The following is a 14860-nucleotide window of genomic DNA, read 5'->3' as shown; positions in this document are numbered from 1 at the left end:
CATGAAACAGAGCCGAGGGTTGGATCCCTGGGTCAGGAAGATCCCCTTCAGGAGAAAATGGCAACGCAGTCCACTGTTCTTGCCTGGAGAATCCCACAGACAGAGGAGCCTGACGGGCCACAGACCATGTGGTCACAAAGAGTCGGACACGCCTGAGCACACACGCACATTAGCAAAGCCGATGCTAGAGAGGGAAGACCTCTTTCCTCCTGTGATGGACTGAATGTCTGTATCCCCCGCTTCATATGTTGAAGGCCTAACCCAGGGTGTGTGTACCTGGAGATGGGGCTTCTAAGGAAGTGATTAGAGCTGACTGAAGTCCTATGGGTGGGGCCCGGGCCCGAGAGGATGAGTGTCCTTATAAGGCCAGAGAGCTCACTCTCTCTCCTTCTCTGCGCAGTCCTGAGGAAAGGCCACAGGGACACACAGTAAGGGGGCTGCCCTGTGCAGGTCGAGGAGAGTTCTCACCAGAAACCAACCATGCTGGCATCCTGAGCTCACACTTCCAGCCTCCGAGTGGGGAGAAAATAAATTTTTATTGTTTAACTCCCAGCCCGCGGCATTTTGTCCAGCAGCACCAGCCGAGGATCACACCTATCTATGTTCACATTGTTGATTCTGAAGGCCTCAGTGGCCTCAGCTGTGCATTAAGGCCCTGGGTGAACCTGTGGCATTTGGGAAGGTGGGTCCATGAACCCACAGCTGAAATAAGTGGTTCTGGACAAGTGTTCTCTCACTGTGGATGCCTGATCCTTCCTTAACCCTGGGGTCTGCCAGTCATCCACCCGGGCATGGACTCCACTCCTCCATTCAGACACAATTCAACTTGACTCCTGCGTCCTTCATTAACTCACCAGCTTCTTTCGTGTACCAGAGAGGCCCCTGTTTTTCCCCTTTAAACTTTTCACATAATCTCTTCCTTACTGTTTTTTTTTAAACCAATTTGGAAGAACCTGATATGGAACCTAATATTCCATCTGAATATTAACTGTACAGCACACCCGTTTATTACGATGAATCTTACAGGAGTGCACACTACTCCAAGAGACAAATGCTGTTGTGGGGGGCTGGCCTGGTGGCCCCCACACAGGGCTTCGTCTCCCTACTGTGCACCTCCCAGAGAAGCTTCCGGTATGACCCTATGCTGCAGACCTACTGTGCGTGCTTTCTTCCCTCTGACCTTGCTGCCAACAAAAAATTGTCACTTGCCACCTGTTGCTACAAGGATTAGGTCACTGGTCACTGCAGTTGCTGACCTTCAACACACCCTCAAAGAGGTTCAGGGCAGAGATCAGGAATGAGGCCCTCTGTGCTCTGAGAAAACTGCCAAAGCAGGCCTTCAGATACATATTCTCAGGAGAAGATTAGAAAATCTTTTCAATCTTCTCAATTTCTTGCATCTTCTCACGTCTAGAAAAGCACTAGAATTGCTAATGGGGACATCTGCTCTTCATGACTAATAGAACATTTTGCCAAATCGTGTGTTGGATTGCATGTATTCCCCTTTCACCAAAGTCACACATATACTGACCTCCTGCCTGTCTTCTTTGAAGCAGTTCCTTAGCGCTACTAAGAGGCTGTCTCCTAGGCCATGCATGCTAAGTGCTTAGTCATGTCCGACTCTGCGACCCCATGGACTGTAGCCCACCAGGCTCCTCTGTCCATGGGATTCTTTCAGCAAGAATACTGGAGTGGGTAGCCATTTCCTCCTCCAGAGGATCTTCCTGACCCAGGGATCAAACCTGTGTCTCTTATGTCTCCTACATTGGTGGGTGGATTCTTTACCACTAGCACCACCTAGGAATCCCCTATAGTTCTCATTTTGCTCGAAGAAAACTTAACACTCTCAAGTTATGCGTATTTTTTCTCAGTCAATATCACCTACCCAGACTAAATCAAAAGCCTCTTCTCTGAGCTCTGTCCTGATGGGGCCTGGCCATATCTGGTTTGGCTCTGCATAATTCACTTTTAGGATCTAACAAACCCTCCACACACCAGCGGAGTGGAGGTGATCACACAGTCGCTGCTCAGAACCAACCTCAGGGTTTCAGGCTGACTTCTCAGAGCACCCAGCTTCCCATTCAAGCCTCTTTACCCTGAGAGATTCCCGCGGGGCGCCCTGGGTCCTGACGGTGTTTAAAACTGCACTCTGACCCAGGTGCATCCTGCAGTCACACCTCGAAGCTTTCCCATTTTCTCTCTCTAAGTTTCCTCCAAGATTTAGCCCAGGAGCCACCTCCTCCAGAAGACTCGAGACTCAGCCTCTGGGGGTGTCCTGCTCCTCTCTACCTGTCACAACTGTAGGGCATTAGGGCAGAGATCTCTCTTCCCCTCACTTGGGGCTTTGACGGGTAACACTGTGATTTGGGTCTTGGGATGTCTGATGCCAAGCAAGTGAGGACAATGCTCCCCCTTTAACAAATGCTTGCTAAATGAGTCAAGGAATGAACACATTGAAATCTGCATACAAATCACTATTTTATGTCAATAGCAGAGAACAACTGAATGGTACATCAAGCCTGGAGTCCCTACTGAACCCTCAAGGGAGAATCAAGTAAGATGGAAGAACATCTTATGGAAGAACAAGGGAGCAAGGGAGATTAATGAGTAGGGGCAAACAGAATGGGAGTGATGCTAATTAAAAAATAGGTGCATAACAGCTTCCAGTTACAAAATTTCCCTTTTGATCTTCCAGTATGGCGTGACTTTTCTGCCCATTTGATTTCTGAAACATGTTGGGAAAATTACAGCATTAGCCATTACACCAATGTTAACCAAGGCTTTAGAACAGAATTGCACTGGGCCACAAATGTGGTAACTAAACACGTATTTGAATACAAAATGGCCCAGTAGAGACAGACAATTCACGAACAACCTTGACAAAAATAAAGCAAAGCCAATGACGTACTTTCTAACGATTCCTTTAGTAGGAAGGTTCTAAAAGGTGGGCACAAAAGCAGTTTAACAAGGTAGGCATGTTGCATGAAGACACGCTGAGGCTGATTTTATACATTCGCTTTTGATTACTATTATTATCATTGTAACTGGCTAAACTTTGTCAGGGAACAAGATTTCTTCCTTCTTCTGCTGTGTTTTATTCCAGTGGGCTGCAGAGGAGTAACTGCTATTTCCTCCGGTTAAATGAATCTACATTGTGTGAGATCAGTTTTAGCTTCCAGTACATTCCAGGAAGTCACCGTTCCTCAGTTGTGGGGTACTGGGGTTCAATCAGGGTGGAGTTAGGCTGTTTTTCCACTTTGATCCTGGCACCAGCCAAAGCAAAGCACCTGTCCAGGCATTGTTGGCACGCCCTGCACGCTCTACGTCAGGTGGAAGGCTTTATCCGTTTGGAGCATACGAAAGGGGCTAGGCAAGGGTGCACTCAGGAGGCTGGCATATCTGAATTTTAACTCTAGCCTGACCAAGATACAGGAAGTACCCTATATACGAACCTTCAAGCTGTGAACTTTTAAAGATGCAAACGTGCCTTCGCTTGTCCAGTCGTGTCAGGCGTGAGTGACGTTGCGGCCGGCCCTGCATCTCCTATTGCTGACGACCCGTCAGCTCTCCCATCTCCCACCTCCTCTCCATCCTGCAGTCAGTAAATCTTCTTGCCTGTTCACCTGATGCCGCCCCTGTCTGCCAGTTGTTACAGTGCACTGCTGTACTTTCCAAGGTTCTGTACTGTAACAGTCAATGCTTTCTTTATTTTTGTGTTTGTTTTTAATGTATTATTTGTGTGAAAAGTATTACAAACCTATCACAGTACAGTACTATATAGCTGACTGTGTTAGTTGAACACCTGGGCTAACTTAGACGGACTTAAACAAAAGTGGACTTACGAAGGTGGGAGACTAACTGTACTTTATTGTGTATGTACACAAACACACATACACACATCCCATGCACACATGCACGCACTCATGTGATTCTTTCTTAAGTCCTGTAAATAATTTGCCATGAACACTTAAAAGTCACAGTCTAGAAGAGGCATGCCTTTTTCAAAGCTGTGGACCTTAATTTTGGGGACAGAATTCTAGGTGAAAAATCATTTACACTTCTCAGGAGTCAACTTTCATGATAAAAATTCAATTGGTTTCCGTAAGGATGAAAACATCTGCATAAAAGCTCTTCATTTGGATCTACTCAGGTTTTCACCACAATTTAACCCAACAAAACTTTATGGAGCATCTAATGAGTAGCAGGCTGCTTCCTGAGCTGCAAAACTGCCCTCCATGACTTTAGCCATGGAGAGTTCGAAGGCCAGTGAAGGTAATAATCACTCTGTCCGGCCATGGAAGTCACCACCTTCTTTAAATCCTTTCTCCTGCATTCCTGGACCATTTAAAACTACAACACCAATTCTTGGCTTCCTAGACTGAACAATTTTGCCCTCTAAAGACTCAGTCTTCTTCCCACTCCCTCCCTGAATTCAGATTCTAACACACAAGGGGCTCTTTCAGAATTTAGAACACAGGTACCTCCACACACTCTGCTTTTGGGAGGCCGGGGAGGTAAAGGCATTTCGAATGGATAGTGTCACACAATAACAACTTTATGATTTTTCCATGTGGCATCTCTATTGATCTTTAAAAAATATTCTTACTGAACACATTAAGCTATAATTTTTCTCTCTCTAATAACCTATCATATTGCTCGTCAGTAATTTACTTGGGGAGGATTTATTAGGCAGGAATCAAACATTTTTTGAGATGAAATACAATGAACAAAAGCTATTATTAAGAATGATTGAGGTGAAAAGAATGAACTGTCTTAGAAACCTTGGCTTTGTCGTGATAAGTATGACAGAGTTTTGGGTGAAATTCTTTTGGAAAACATATCATTATTTTCAAATAATAGTGTTGAAATAAGAGATGAAGGATAATCGAAGATGAAAAAGTACTCACTTTTGTGCATTGATTCCATCAATTGCTTGAATCATCCTTTCATTTAATTCCTCTTCAAATCTTTTCTTTTGTGACTTGGTTCTGTATGATGGAAGAAATATTTTGGGTAAGAGTATTACTAAACAGTAAACTTGTGGTCCTCTGATAGCAAAATCTCTGTCTGATCCTGTTAATTGAATTTTTTAAAAAAGGCAATTATAGTCTATATGCAGTCTTTTGTCTATTAAGATATAGTCACTTTGTGGATTGAATGAATTGGTTAGAGTTTTTAGCACCGTAAAATGTTCCTTTACTACTGAGTGAAATTAAAAAGCAACACTGAAAGGCATGTACTTGGTGTTTGAGATAAAAGAGGTTTCTGTCCTATGAGATGCACTAGCCCTTGAATTGTTGCCTTTATAAACTTTATTTTTTGATAGAACATACTGGCTTTGGAAATTCCCTTGCAAAAATGTGGACTGGGACAAAATAATCATTACTGTTTCATGTTTTCCTTGGCCAGTTTGCAAGAATTTGCAGAACTGTAGTCTTCTTTGAGACGTGTCAAAGCTTTTTTGTCTGTAATTAAATGTTCCTCAGTTTTTGAGAGTGCTGTTCACAGAAAACCCCTCTTACACTTGCAGACTACTCACTTGATCTCAAAGTGAATAATCTTGGGCCATAATATAAAATACTTTGCATTTTATTGTGCCAAGACAAGAATGCGTTCTCCAAGGTTAATCTGATAATTATCATGAGAATGATGTAAAATAAAAAATGAAAATCATATCTGTTTTTAAAAGTGAAACATCTACTGCAGAGTATAAGCCCATCTGGCCCTTCAAAAACTGGCTTGAGCCAGCCTGCATCTGAATCCAGGTGCCCACAAGTCACCTAGCCCCATTGGAGTGAGCACAAGGCTTCTCTGTGTTGTATTTGGTTAAGTTACTCACTGAACAGACCTTCTACTCTGGCATAAAATAATACTCTTCCAATTTTAGAACCGCCTCTCTATATAGATGAAAACAGTATTAAATGTGCAATGTCATATTTATCTGTAATCAAATCTGGTGGAATTATCATTAATGAGACAGATGGGTAATACTGCTGGTGAATTCCCACCTTCAAGTCCTGCCTTCTTTAAACAGGTCAAGGTTAGGTTTGGTCCAAAAACAGAACAATGTTAAGTGATCCACCTGTCAACACCAAGCCAATGGAATTCAGAGGTTTTAGCAAGCCAAATTCCAAGCTAAACTGGGAGGCAAATTAATTTTGATCTTTCTTTTAGAAAAAAGCCAGGCATCTTAGCAGTCACCAGGGATGGCTTATTCTCATTTGTTACTAAGGAGCTCCCTCTATTTTCTTTTTATCAGCCCTGTGCCTAGACTTGAGATTCTTGACTTCAACTTGGTCAAAAAGTTGAAATCTCTCTTTCACAAAGCGTCACCAAGTCTAAGAAGGAACAGTGTAGGTGCTTCGAAGCTCACAGGAAAATTGAGCCCTTCACTCATATGTCTGGGGGCCTAACGATGGCACTGTCTTTGTGAATCTGTTTTAGGATTAGCTTAGATGATGCCAGGCTTCCCTGGTAGCTCAGCTGGTAAAGAATCCACTTGCAAGGCAGGAGAACCTGGTTCGATTCCTGGGTTGGGAAGATCCGCTGGAGAAGGGAGAGGCTACCCACTTCAGTATTCTTGGGCTTCCCTGGTAGCTCAGCTTGGTGAAGAATCTGCCTGCAATGTGGGAGAACTCAGTTCGATCCCTGGGTCGGGAAGATCCGCTGGAGAAGGGATAGGCTACCCACTTCAGTATTCTGGCCTGGAGAATTCCATGGACTGTGATGCCAGGTGGTAAAGAACCTGCCTGCCAGTGTAGAAGACATAAGAGACGCAGGTTTGATCCCTGGGTGGGGAAGATCCCCTGGAGGAGGGCATGGCAACCCACTCCAGTATTCTTGCCTGGCAAATCCCACACACAGAGGAGCCTGAAAGAGTTGGACACAACAGAAGCGACTTAGCACACAACAGATGCCTGCGTGGTGCTCAACCCAGTACATATGGCACATGAAGTAGCCAATAAATGCCTGTTATTATGCATCCTCTGTATTCACTGATTTTCTGGACAACAGTTCTTAACATATAAACAGCTTCCAGGTCTCCGTAGCTTTGTGACCTCTGCTGAGAGGCTATGCTTGGGGCTGATCATCTATCTCTAAGGAATTCTTAATTCACCAACCAGGGCCTTGCTCCTCAGGCTGTCAGCGTTTCAGCATTTCTGATCTTCCTGCCTCTGGGCTCCCGTTGGCTTCCCGGGGGCTCACAGACCCCAGCTCTATCCTCAAGGCCCCTTTCCATTTTCTCTCTCTTAAGCTCCTCCGCCAACCTGCCCCACCCACAGGCTGGGCTACTCTACCTAAGGAGGTGTGGTTCCTGTTGAACCTCAGATGATGTTTGACTGCCCTGGGAGGCCCCCTCACCACCGGGCTGGGGGCTCAGAGAGGTTTTATGACCTCGGCTGTGTTACAAAGCCAGGATGGGCTAGGGAAGTCCGGGCTGGCTTGAAAGACAGGCTCTCCCTGTGAGGCTTGGGGCCACCGAAGACCAACCACCACAGAGGAAAGTGGAGGAGATACGGAGGAGGCTCCCAGGAGGGCAGGCAGGACCGGAGAGCAGCTAGGAACACAGGCTTCAGTGTCCGAGAGCCTGGGCAGGAACCACGGGCGTGCCTCCCCCGGCCACGCGGCTCTGGTCCTCTTCTGCCCTGGCACCTCCGTTTCTTTCTTCCTAAATGGATAATGGCTGTAGCGTCCACCCTGGAGCAACGCTGTAGGCATGAAATTAGATTTCCCATAGCCCTGGTGCAGATGAAAATGACAGCTTGCGACCACTGTCTTTCAGACAGCGCTCATCCCAAAAGACACTGCCCCTGGTGTCCTTGCCGCAGGAGCCTTTCTCACTGTAATTTCAGTAAATCAACTCTTGAAGGAGACTGCGGGGAGGAGCAGAGAGATAAGAGGCTGGATCACGTACAGGAAGCCCTTATTTATGAACCTTCACGTTGTGAACTTTCAAAGACGCACACATTATGTGCCAGCCCCTAAATGCCAGTTGCTGTGCTGTACTGTACCACCGCACTTTTCAACGCACTGTATGGTAAGAGTAAAAATGCTTTCCTTATCCTTTGTGTTTGCTTTTTGTGTACGTATCATCTGTGTGAGAAGTATTATAAACTTATCACAGCACAGTAGTATACAGCCAGTTGTGTTAGTTGGGTACCTAGGCTAACTTTGTTGGACTTTTGAACAAAACCAGACTTACGAACGTGCTCTCAGAATTGAACTCACTCGTATGTAGGGCACTGACTGTACAAAGTGGAAAGATGTTCGTGAAATTCCACAGACAGCTGTTTGCAGATGTGCTAATTTCTTACTGGCTTGAACAGCCAGGCCTTCTAAAGAGATGTTACGGGGTCCAAAACACTTCTTAATGTAGCTTAAGCTTTCTTTAATTGGGCATTTGCCAGCAAAAAATAGTACTTCAAAAGCCCAAGAACTCCATTTTCCATATAACATAGGGCTCTAAGTGTGATAGGTCAATGTTAAAATTTCAAGTTTTACACAAAATACAAATCAGAGCTCATGATAACAAAGATAAAGTCACGCAGAGGGATTCAGGAGAGAGTGCACTAAAGATCTGGCAGCTAATGATCTAATTATTTATGTTCATTTTCCACTTTGATACAATGCATTTTCTACAGGAATAAACTCATCTCTTAAGCGGGGAAAGAACAGTTTTAAGTTTGGGGCCATTCATTAACTATCCTAGCATTAGTCGCTTAGTCGTGTCTGACTCTGTGCGACCCCATGGACTGTAGCCCACCAGGGTCTTTTGTCCAGGGGATTCTCCAGGCAAGAATACTGGAGTGGGTTGTCATTTCCTTCTCCAGGGGATCTTCCCGACCTAGGGATTGAACTTGGGTCTCCAGCATTGCAGGTAGATTCCTTACCATCTGAGCCACCAGGGAAGTCCCCAAATTATCCTAACATCTTCAAGAAAAAGTACTTAATTCCCAAACTAAAGGAAGGTTCTGAGCCCCAAAGCTAGAGGAACACAGACAAGGGAAAAGAGTAATGTCTGAGACCTTGTGGAGGATGACAATGGGACCTTGGACACTTGTGGAAGCATTTTTTCTTTGTTTGAGCAGGGTGGGTTGCACTTCTTTTCACTATTGAAAGGCTGGACTTATCTTGCTTTTATCTCTAGGATTCAACCTCAAAAATATAACTTTAACATACTCATTTTAAGAAAGTTCAGTTCTTTACTTCAGATTAATATGAAGAATGGTTTTTAAGAAAACAATTTGAAGTTCTAAAGAGTTTACTAGGCAGTGTTTTCCCTCTTTTAATTCCAAAAAGAAAAGATATCAATAATCTTATTTTTAGAAGCTGAATGCAACTTGATAGGGCTTTTCAGAAGCAGCTACTCTTTTTTTTTTAGAAGAAATAGCCTTCAGAATTATTATAGTTGATGAAAATTACTTTCAGGAATAAATAAAGAACAGTTAAGCCTTTAGGAAATTAGAAAATGGAGTGTATACCATACCTTAAGGTGCGATTTTGAAAATTATGCTGACCCATTGGTACATCCTATTAAAGAAAAAAAGATTATTAGTTGCTAAAAACATACATTAAGAATTTTGAACAGATAATGATGTATATTTATTCTTTTACCATGGTAAATATCATTTGGGTAATAAGCAGCTACCCATGTCGTGAAAAAGTGCTTAATTATAAGTGTGAAACAAGATTAAAACTTCAGTTTATATTTAGAATGTTGGTGTAATCTATGAACTCTGGATATTGGAAGTGTCAGGATTGTTGTCTGGATTTTCAAAATTCCCATCCTGATATTTGCAGATATTATTTACAACAATGCCTGCAGAGGACTGTTATTAAAGTTACTGTAGACAACCTAAATCATGTAGAACTGTAGTTTTAACGTGAATCAAAAATTTAGAAGATGCTTTAAAACACAAACATAATCACAAAATCTATAGACAATCCTTATCAGTGAACCGAACTGTTAAGAAATGAGATCATTGATTAAGTATGTGAAACTGAGAATCACTGATGAAAAAGAAGAAATGTACATGAGTGCTGGTATAAACAGTTCCTGAGAAAGGCCAGTGAGAGGGAGACACTGAACCCATTGCTAAGTGTTCAATAATAGACTTAAAAAACCACAAGACTCACTTGTATATCGTTGTAGTAGAAATTAAAATAAAAGTTAGAACAAGGAAGCTCCAGAGAAACTTTTCTTTGTTGCTTTAAGCTCCAAGGTTAGATAAGGAAATGTATTTAGCCTAGGGAAAGGCAAGGCTTAAAAATAATAACCAAACTCCACATTTTATTATATAAAGTACTAATAAAATAATGCATTATTCACCAGCTCCATCAATGTTAAATCAAGAGTCAATGAAGTTCTGCATAGGGGATTAGATAAAAGAAATAACTTTTGGCAATGACAGCTGTTCAATCCTGGAATGTACAAATAAGAATGACAAAGGGATCTATCTGAAAGTAAGGGGCACAGTCCTATGGGCTCCAGGTGCTAACCAGAACCTCAGATGTCTTCTGTCACTGCCAAGGAACTCAGTCCCGAGACTGCCTGTGACAGAGTGGCTGGCAAGGCCTGCTGGTCAAGAAAACAGAGTCTGTTCCAGAGATCCTCTGTTTTTTATACACTTTCTACAATTTTCCAAAGCTCAAAGCCCTAGCCAGTTATAGCTCTCTCAAAGGAGGCATCTTCACTAACACATAACACATAACAACAGATGATGTTGAGGTTGGAGCCAGGTTGAAATCTTCCCTTGGGTGCCTTGCTAAGATAGTAAGGGAGAGGGTTGCTCTTAAGTCCTGAGACAAAGGATACTGATAAGAAATTAGCAACCACAACAACATCAATAACACCACCCAGAAAGCAAGGCCTTATTTTTACAGATACACAGATGAAGTAGCACAGAAAACACTGCTTTAGTATTTAGATATGATTCTTAATTCCTGAAAACCAACAAACCAACCAGCCAACCAACCAACCAGCCAGTAAACCAATCAACCAGTCAACCAACCAACCAGCCAACCAGCCAGTCAGCCAACCAGCCAGTCTACCAACCAACCAGCCAGTCAACCAAACAACCAACCAGTCAGCCAGTCAACCAACCAACCAGTCAACCAACCAACCAGCCAACCAGCCAGTTAGCCAACCAGCCAGTCAACCAACCAGCCAGCCAACCAGCCAGTCAACCAACTAACTAGTCAACCAACCAACCAGCCAACTAGCCAGTCAACCACCAGTCAACCAGCTAACCAACCAATGAACCAACTAGCCAGTCAACCAACCAGCCAGTCAACCAGACAACCAACTAACGAATCAACCAACCAACCAACCAGTCAACCAGCCAGTCAACCAATCAACCAGCCAACTAGCCAGTCAAGCAACCAGCCAACCAAACAACCAGCCAGCCAACCAATCAATGAACCAACCAACCAACCAGTCAACCAACCAACCAATCAACCAGCCAGTCAACCAATCAATTTGGTTTATAACAAATCTCAATCAGAGATAAAGTTGTTAGCCATTAGCACTAATGATAAATTTAGTGTTGAGGTAAAATTATCTGATTCTTTTCATAAGAAGGATAGAAGCACTGACTTTCCCTGACAATTAGATCCTAGGTCTTAGCATGCTTTTCCTCTAACAGGTCTAGTTGCTGGGAGGCCTCCAGTGGCTCTGGTCCCTGCTTCTTGCATCTCTTCTCTTCTTGTGACCTCATCCGGATCTACAGCTTCAAATATCACCTAAAATCTGATGCCTCTCACATTCACATCTCCTACCAGGACATCTACCCGGAGCTCCAGGAGCACACATCCAACTGCCATCTTCCTAAATGCACTGTGGTGTCTAAAAGGCATATTGATTTGAAGATGCCCACTAGCAAAGTCTTGATTTTCCTACCCCAAATTCTCTGACTTTGCTCCAAGTATTTGTCAGTTCAGTTAATAGGATCATCATTCTTCCAGGTGCACAACCCAAACATGTGGATTTGTCTTTGAACTTCCTTTCCACAGATATCGACTCCATCACCAAGTCTTACTTGTTCCACTTTCAAATTATACCCTGAATTTGTTTCTCACTGTCCTCACTGCTAAAATCTCAGCAAAGGAGGGCATCATCCTGTCTTGGAGCCCTGCACTCTTGGTCCATCATCCACCGTGTTAATTAGACGATGTTCTTCCCTGCTTATGACCCTCTAACGACTTCCCACTACAATCAGAATAAATTATACATGATTACTTGGAGCCTCTCACTCTAATGACCTCCCCAGGCTTACTGTTGATGATCTGACAGTCACACAGTCTCTTCTCTGCCCTCAAAGATACTGATTCATTTCCATTTCAGGGCCGCTGAATTTGTCCTTTTGCCCCCTACTCTTCCCACTGACCCCTCCCCTTCTTGGAGACTCCCCCTACCACCCAGAGGAGCCATGCCATTCACTGCCCAAGACATTCCTTCCTTTTTCTTTTCATCAAGGCCCTCGGCAATACCTGGAGTGATCTCATTTGTTTGTTTGAGTCCTACTTAGGGTCTCTCTCTTCCAGATAGAATATAGACTCCTCGAAGACTTGCCCTGGAGGTCTCCCTGTTGACTGCTTGAAAGATCACGATCTTCTATCAGATAGTTTATTTTTTAGTTGGAAAAGAACAAAGGAAGTTGAGAGAAGAGATATAACTAAGACAAAACAGGAACGCTGACCCCTGCGTGTTGGGCTTGTGCATGTTACTGTGACAGGCCTTGTGGGCACAGGAAGTTTGGAAATGTCCACTTTTACCTGACAGCCCCATATGTTTTTTTACTTATCAGCTAACCTCAACCACATCCCTAACAGTGAATACCATCCTGCATGAAATTATACTCAGAGACTGTTTTAATATCTAAATATGCCATTGGGATTATTCTAAGTGCTTCACTGTATTTCCTTTCTCTCCTCTCATGAGTTTTCTATTCTTCACCCGCATTTCAGCCATCTTATCGGTCCCTGTGGTCCGGAGTGGTGGGACTTCATTCCCCATTAGAAGTTGGGATGACCTCCATAAGGGACGCCAACAACAGAATGCACTTGGCTTCCGACACAGCCTGAACCTCTGGGGGATGAGGACAGGGTTAATGATGCTGCTCAAACCCCAAGGACGTCAGGCCCTCATTTGGTTCTTTTATGAAGATGCTCAAGCTTTCCACTTCGTGTGAGCCAAAGCAAACTACAAACCTGGATTGAAAAAGAGTGCAGGGGTATGCAGTTGCTACTGCCCGTTGTCAGTAACAGTCTTCGATAAGAAGGCGATCACGCAAAGTCACTCTTGGTTAAAACCCTAAGTAACTGACGCTCATGATAACCTGAGAGCTGTTTGTCGGGGGCCTCCCTGGGGAGTCAGAGACAGCAAGCTTCCTTCCTTACAGACCCCAGTGGTTTTGGCAGGACACGCCTTCTGTTTTGGGGAGCTAGCGTCTGCCGGGCGCTGGCGCCACCTGGAGCCGGCGCGGGGACGGCGTACCGTGGTGCTGATCTTGCCGTTCTCCGTAGTCATGCTGTCTCTGTGGTGCAGGTGTGCGAAGGGCTTGGCCGCCCCCCAGGACTCCAGGTACCGGGTCATGCGGACCGAAGCCCTCATCTTCGCTCCGTCAAGGGTGTGTCGAGGTCTGAAGAGGTGCTGAGGGCTCCGCCGCTCTCCCTTGGGGTGAGAAACGCAGCATCACACCTGGAGGCCCACAGGCGCACCGCCTCCCTCCAGCCCCCCCAGAAGCCTCCCTCGCAGGAGCGGATTCCTCTGCCATCACCGCCTTCACCCTGCGGGCTCCTGCCCCCGGTCCTGCAGGGTCACCGGGGGGCACAGCCACGCCCCAGAGGAGCTGAGTGAGCCTTTTTCAGACAACAAAACCTACCTGTGCTTGAAACTTCGGAAAAAACAACAGCCATTGGAAGGGACGTTTTCATAACGCTGACTCTTAGACAGAATATGCTGATCTGTTTTCATGTTTTAATGGTTTTGTTTTTCTCCTAAAATGATGGCTGTAGGGATTGGGGCTGTTTTCGGATGCGAAATGGCCTCGGATATTGGTGTTTTGGTGTTCTTTGCCTGAACAGTGTTCTCTGGACACGTTTTCTGAACCTTTTCCCTATACTCCCCCCGCCACCCGCCCACACCTATCACCCTATAAGTCCTCCTGCTTGTCACGTATCTGTCTCCAGGTTAACTGTCTAGTGAGTTGGAAGTTTGTCCCCAAAGGTGAACCTGGGGATTTTAGGGAGGCTCTTGTGAGTAAACACTCATAAAGTTGACTTCATTGATTTTGCGATACTTGTTTGGACAATTCAGAGGAGTTTCTTGCTGCTACCTGCATTAACCAGCCAGTGATTTGAAGGAAGTTACATAAACCATCTGAGACTCAGTTTCTTAATATGTAAACAGCAATAGTATCCATTTGGCAGGAATTTGGGAAGGGGTAAAAGAGATGAGAGCTCTTTTGATGAGCCCCCTGCTCTGGCCCGACACATGGTGGGAAGAGAGTAAGAGACAGCGGCTGTCTGCATGTGAAGGATGGTTTTTATCATGTCAAAGTTTACATGTCTGCATATAACATGCTCAACCCAGTGTTTACATGACACTTAGTTGTTAATCTTTCAGTAATTTCTTCTTTTTTTTCTTATATCTTCATCCACTTAATCTCATTAAGATTTTTATCAGTTGAAGTCCTGTGCAAACTTTTTGTCATTTCATTTTCTAACTGCCAGGAAGGGCCCATCATGGACTAATACAGTGGTACCCAACCTTTTTGGCACCAGGGACCTATTTGTTAGGTGCTTAGTTGTGTCTGACTCTCTGTGACCCCATGGACTGTAGCCCGCCAGACACTTATAT

At 44.4% G+C, this 14860-nt stretch overlaps 1 protein-coding gene across 3 annotated transcripts in view; it reads right to left on the bottom strand.

The window, feature by feature from the left end:
• ADCY2 (adenylate cyclase 2) overlaps window positions 1–14860 on the bottom strand; it is a 438654-nt gene that overhangs the window by 112015 nt on the left and 311779 nt on the right. For all 3 annotated transcript variants that reach the window (XM_043488503.1, XM_043488504.1, XM_043488505.1), the window contains exons 10-12: window positions 13496–13672; window positions 9488–9531; window positions 4908–4988 (exon numbers count right to left, since the gene is read on the bottom strand). In XM_043488503.1, the coding sequence (XP_043344438.1) occupies window positions 4908–4988; window positions 9488–9531; window positions 13496–13672 (302 nt within the window). The remainder of the gene's footprint in view (window positions 1–4907; window positions 4989–9487; window positions 9532–13495; window positions 13673–14860) is intronic.

Source organism: Cervus canadensis, chromosome 16 (genome assembly GCF_019320065.1).
Source record: "Cervus canadensis isolate Bull #8, Minnesota chromosome 16, ASM1932006v1, whole genome shotgun sequence".
Classification (NCBI taxonomy): domain Eukaryota; kingdom Metazoa; phylum Chordata; class Mammalia; order Artiodactyla; family Cervidae; genus Cervus; species Cervus canadensis.
This window is presented reverse-complemented; position numbering and strand designations above follow the sequence as displayed.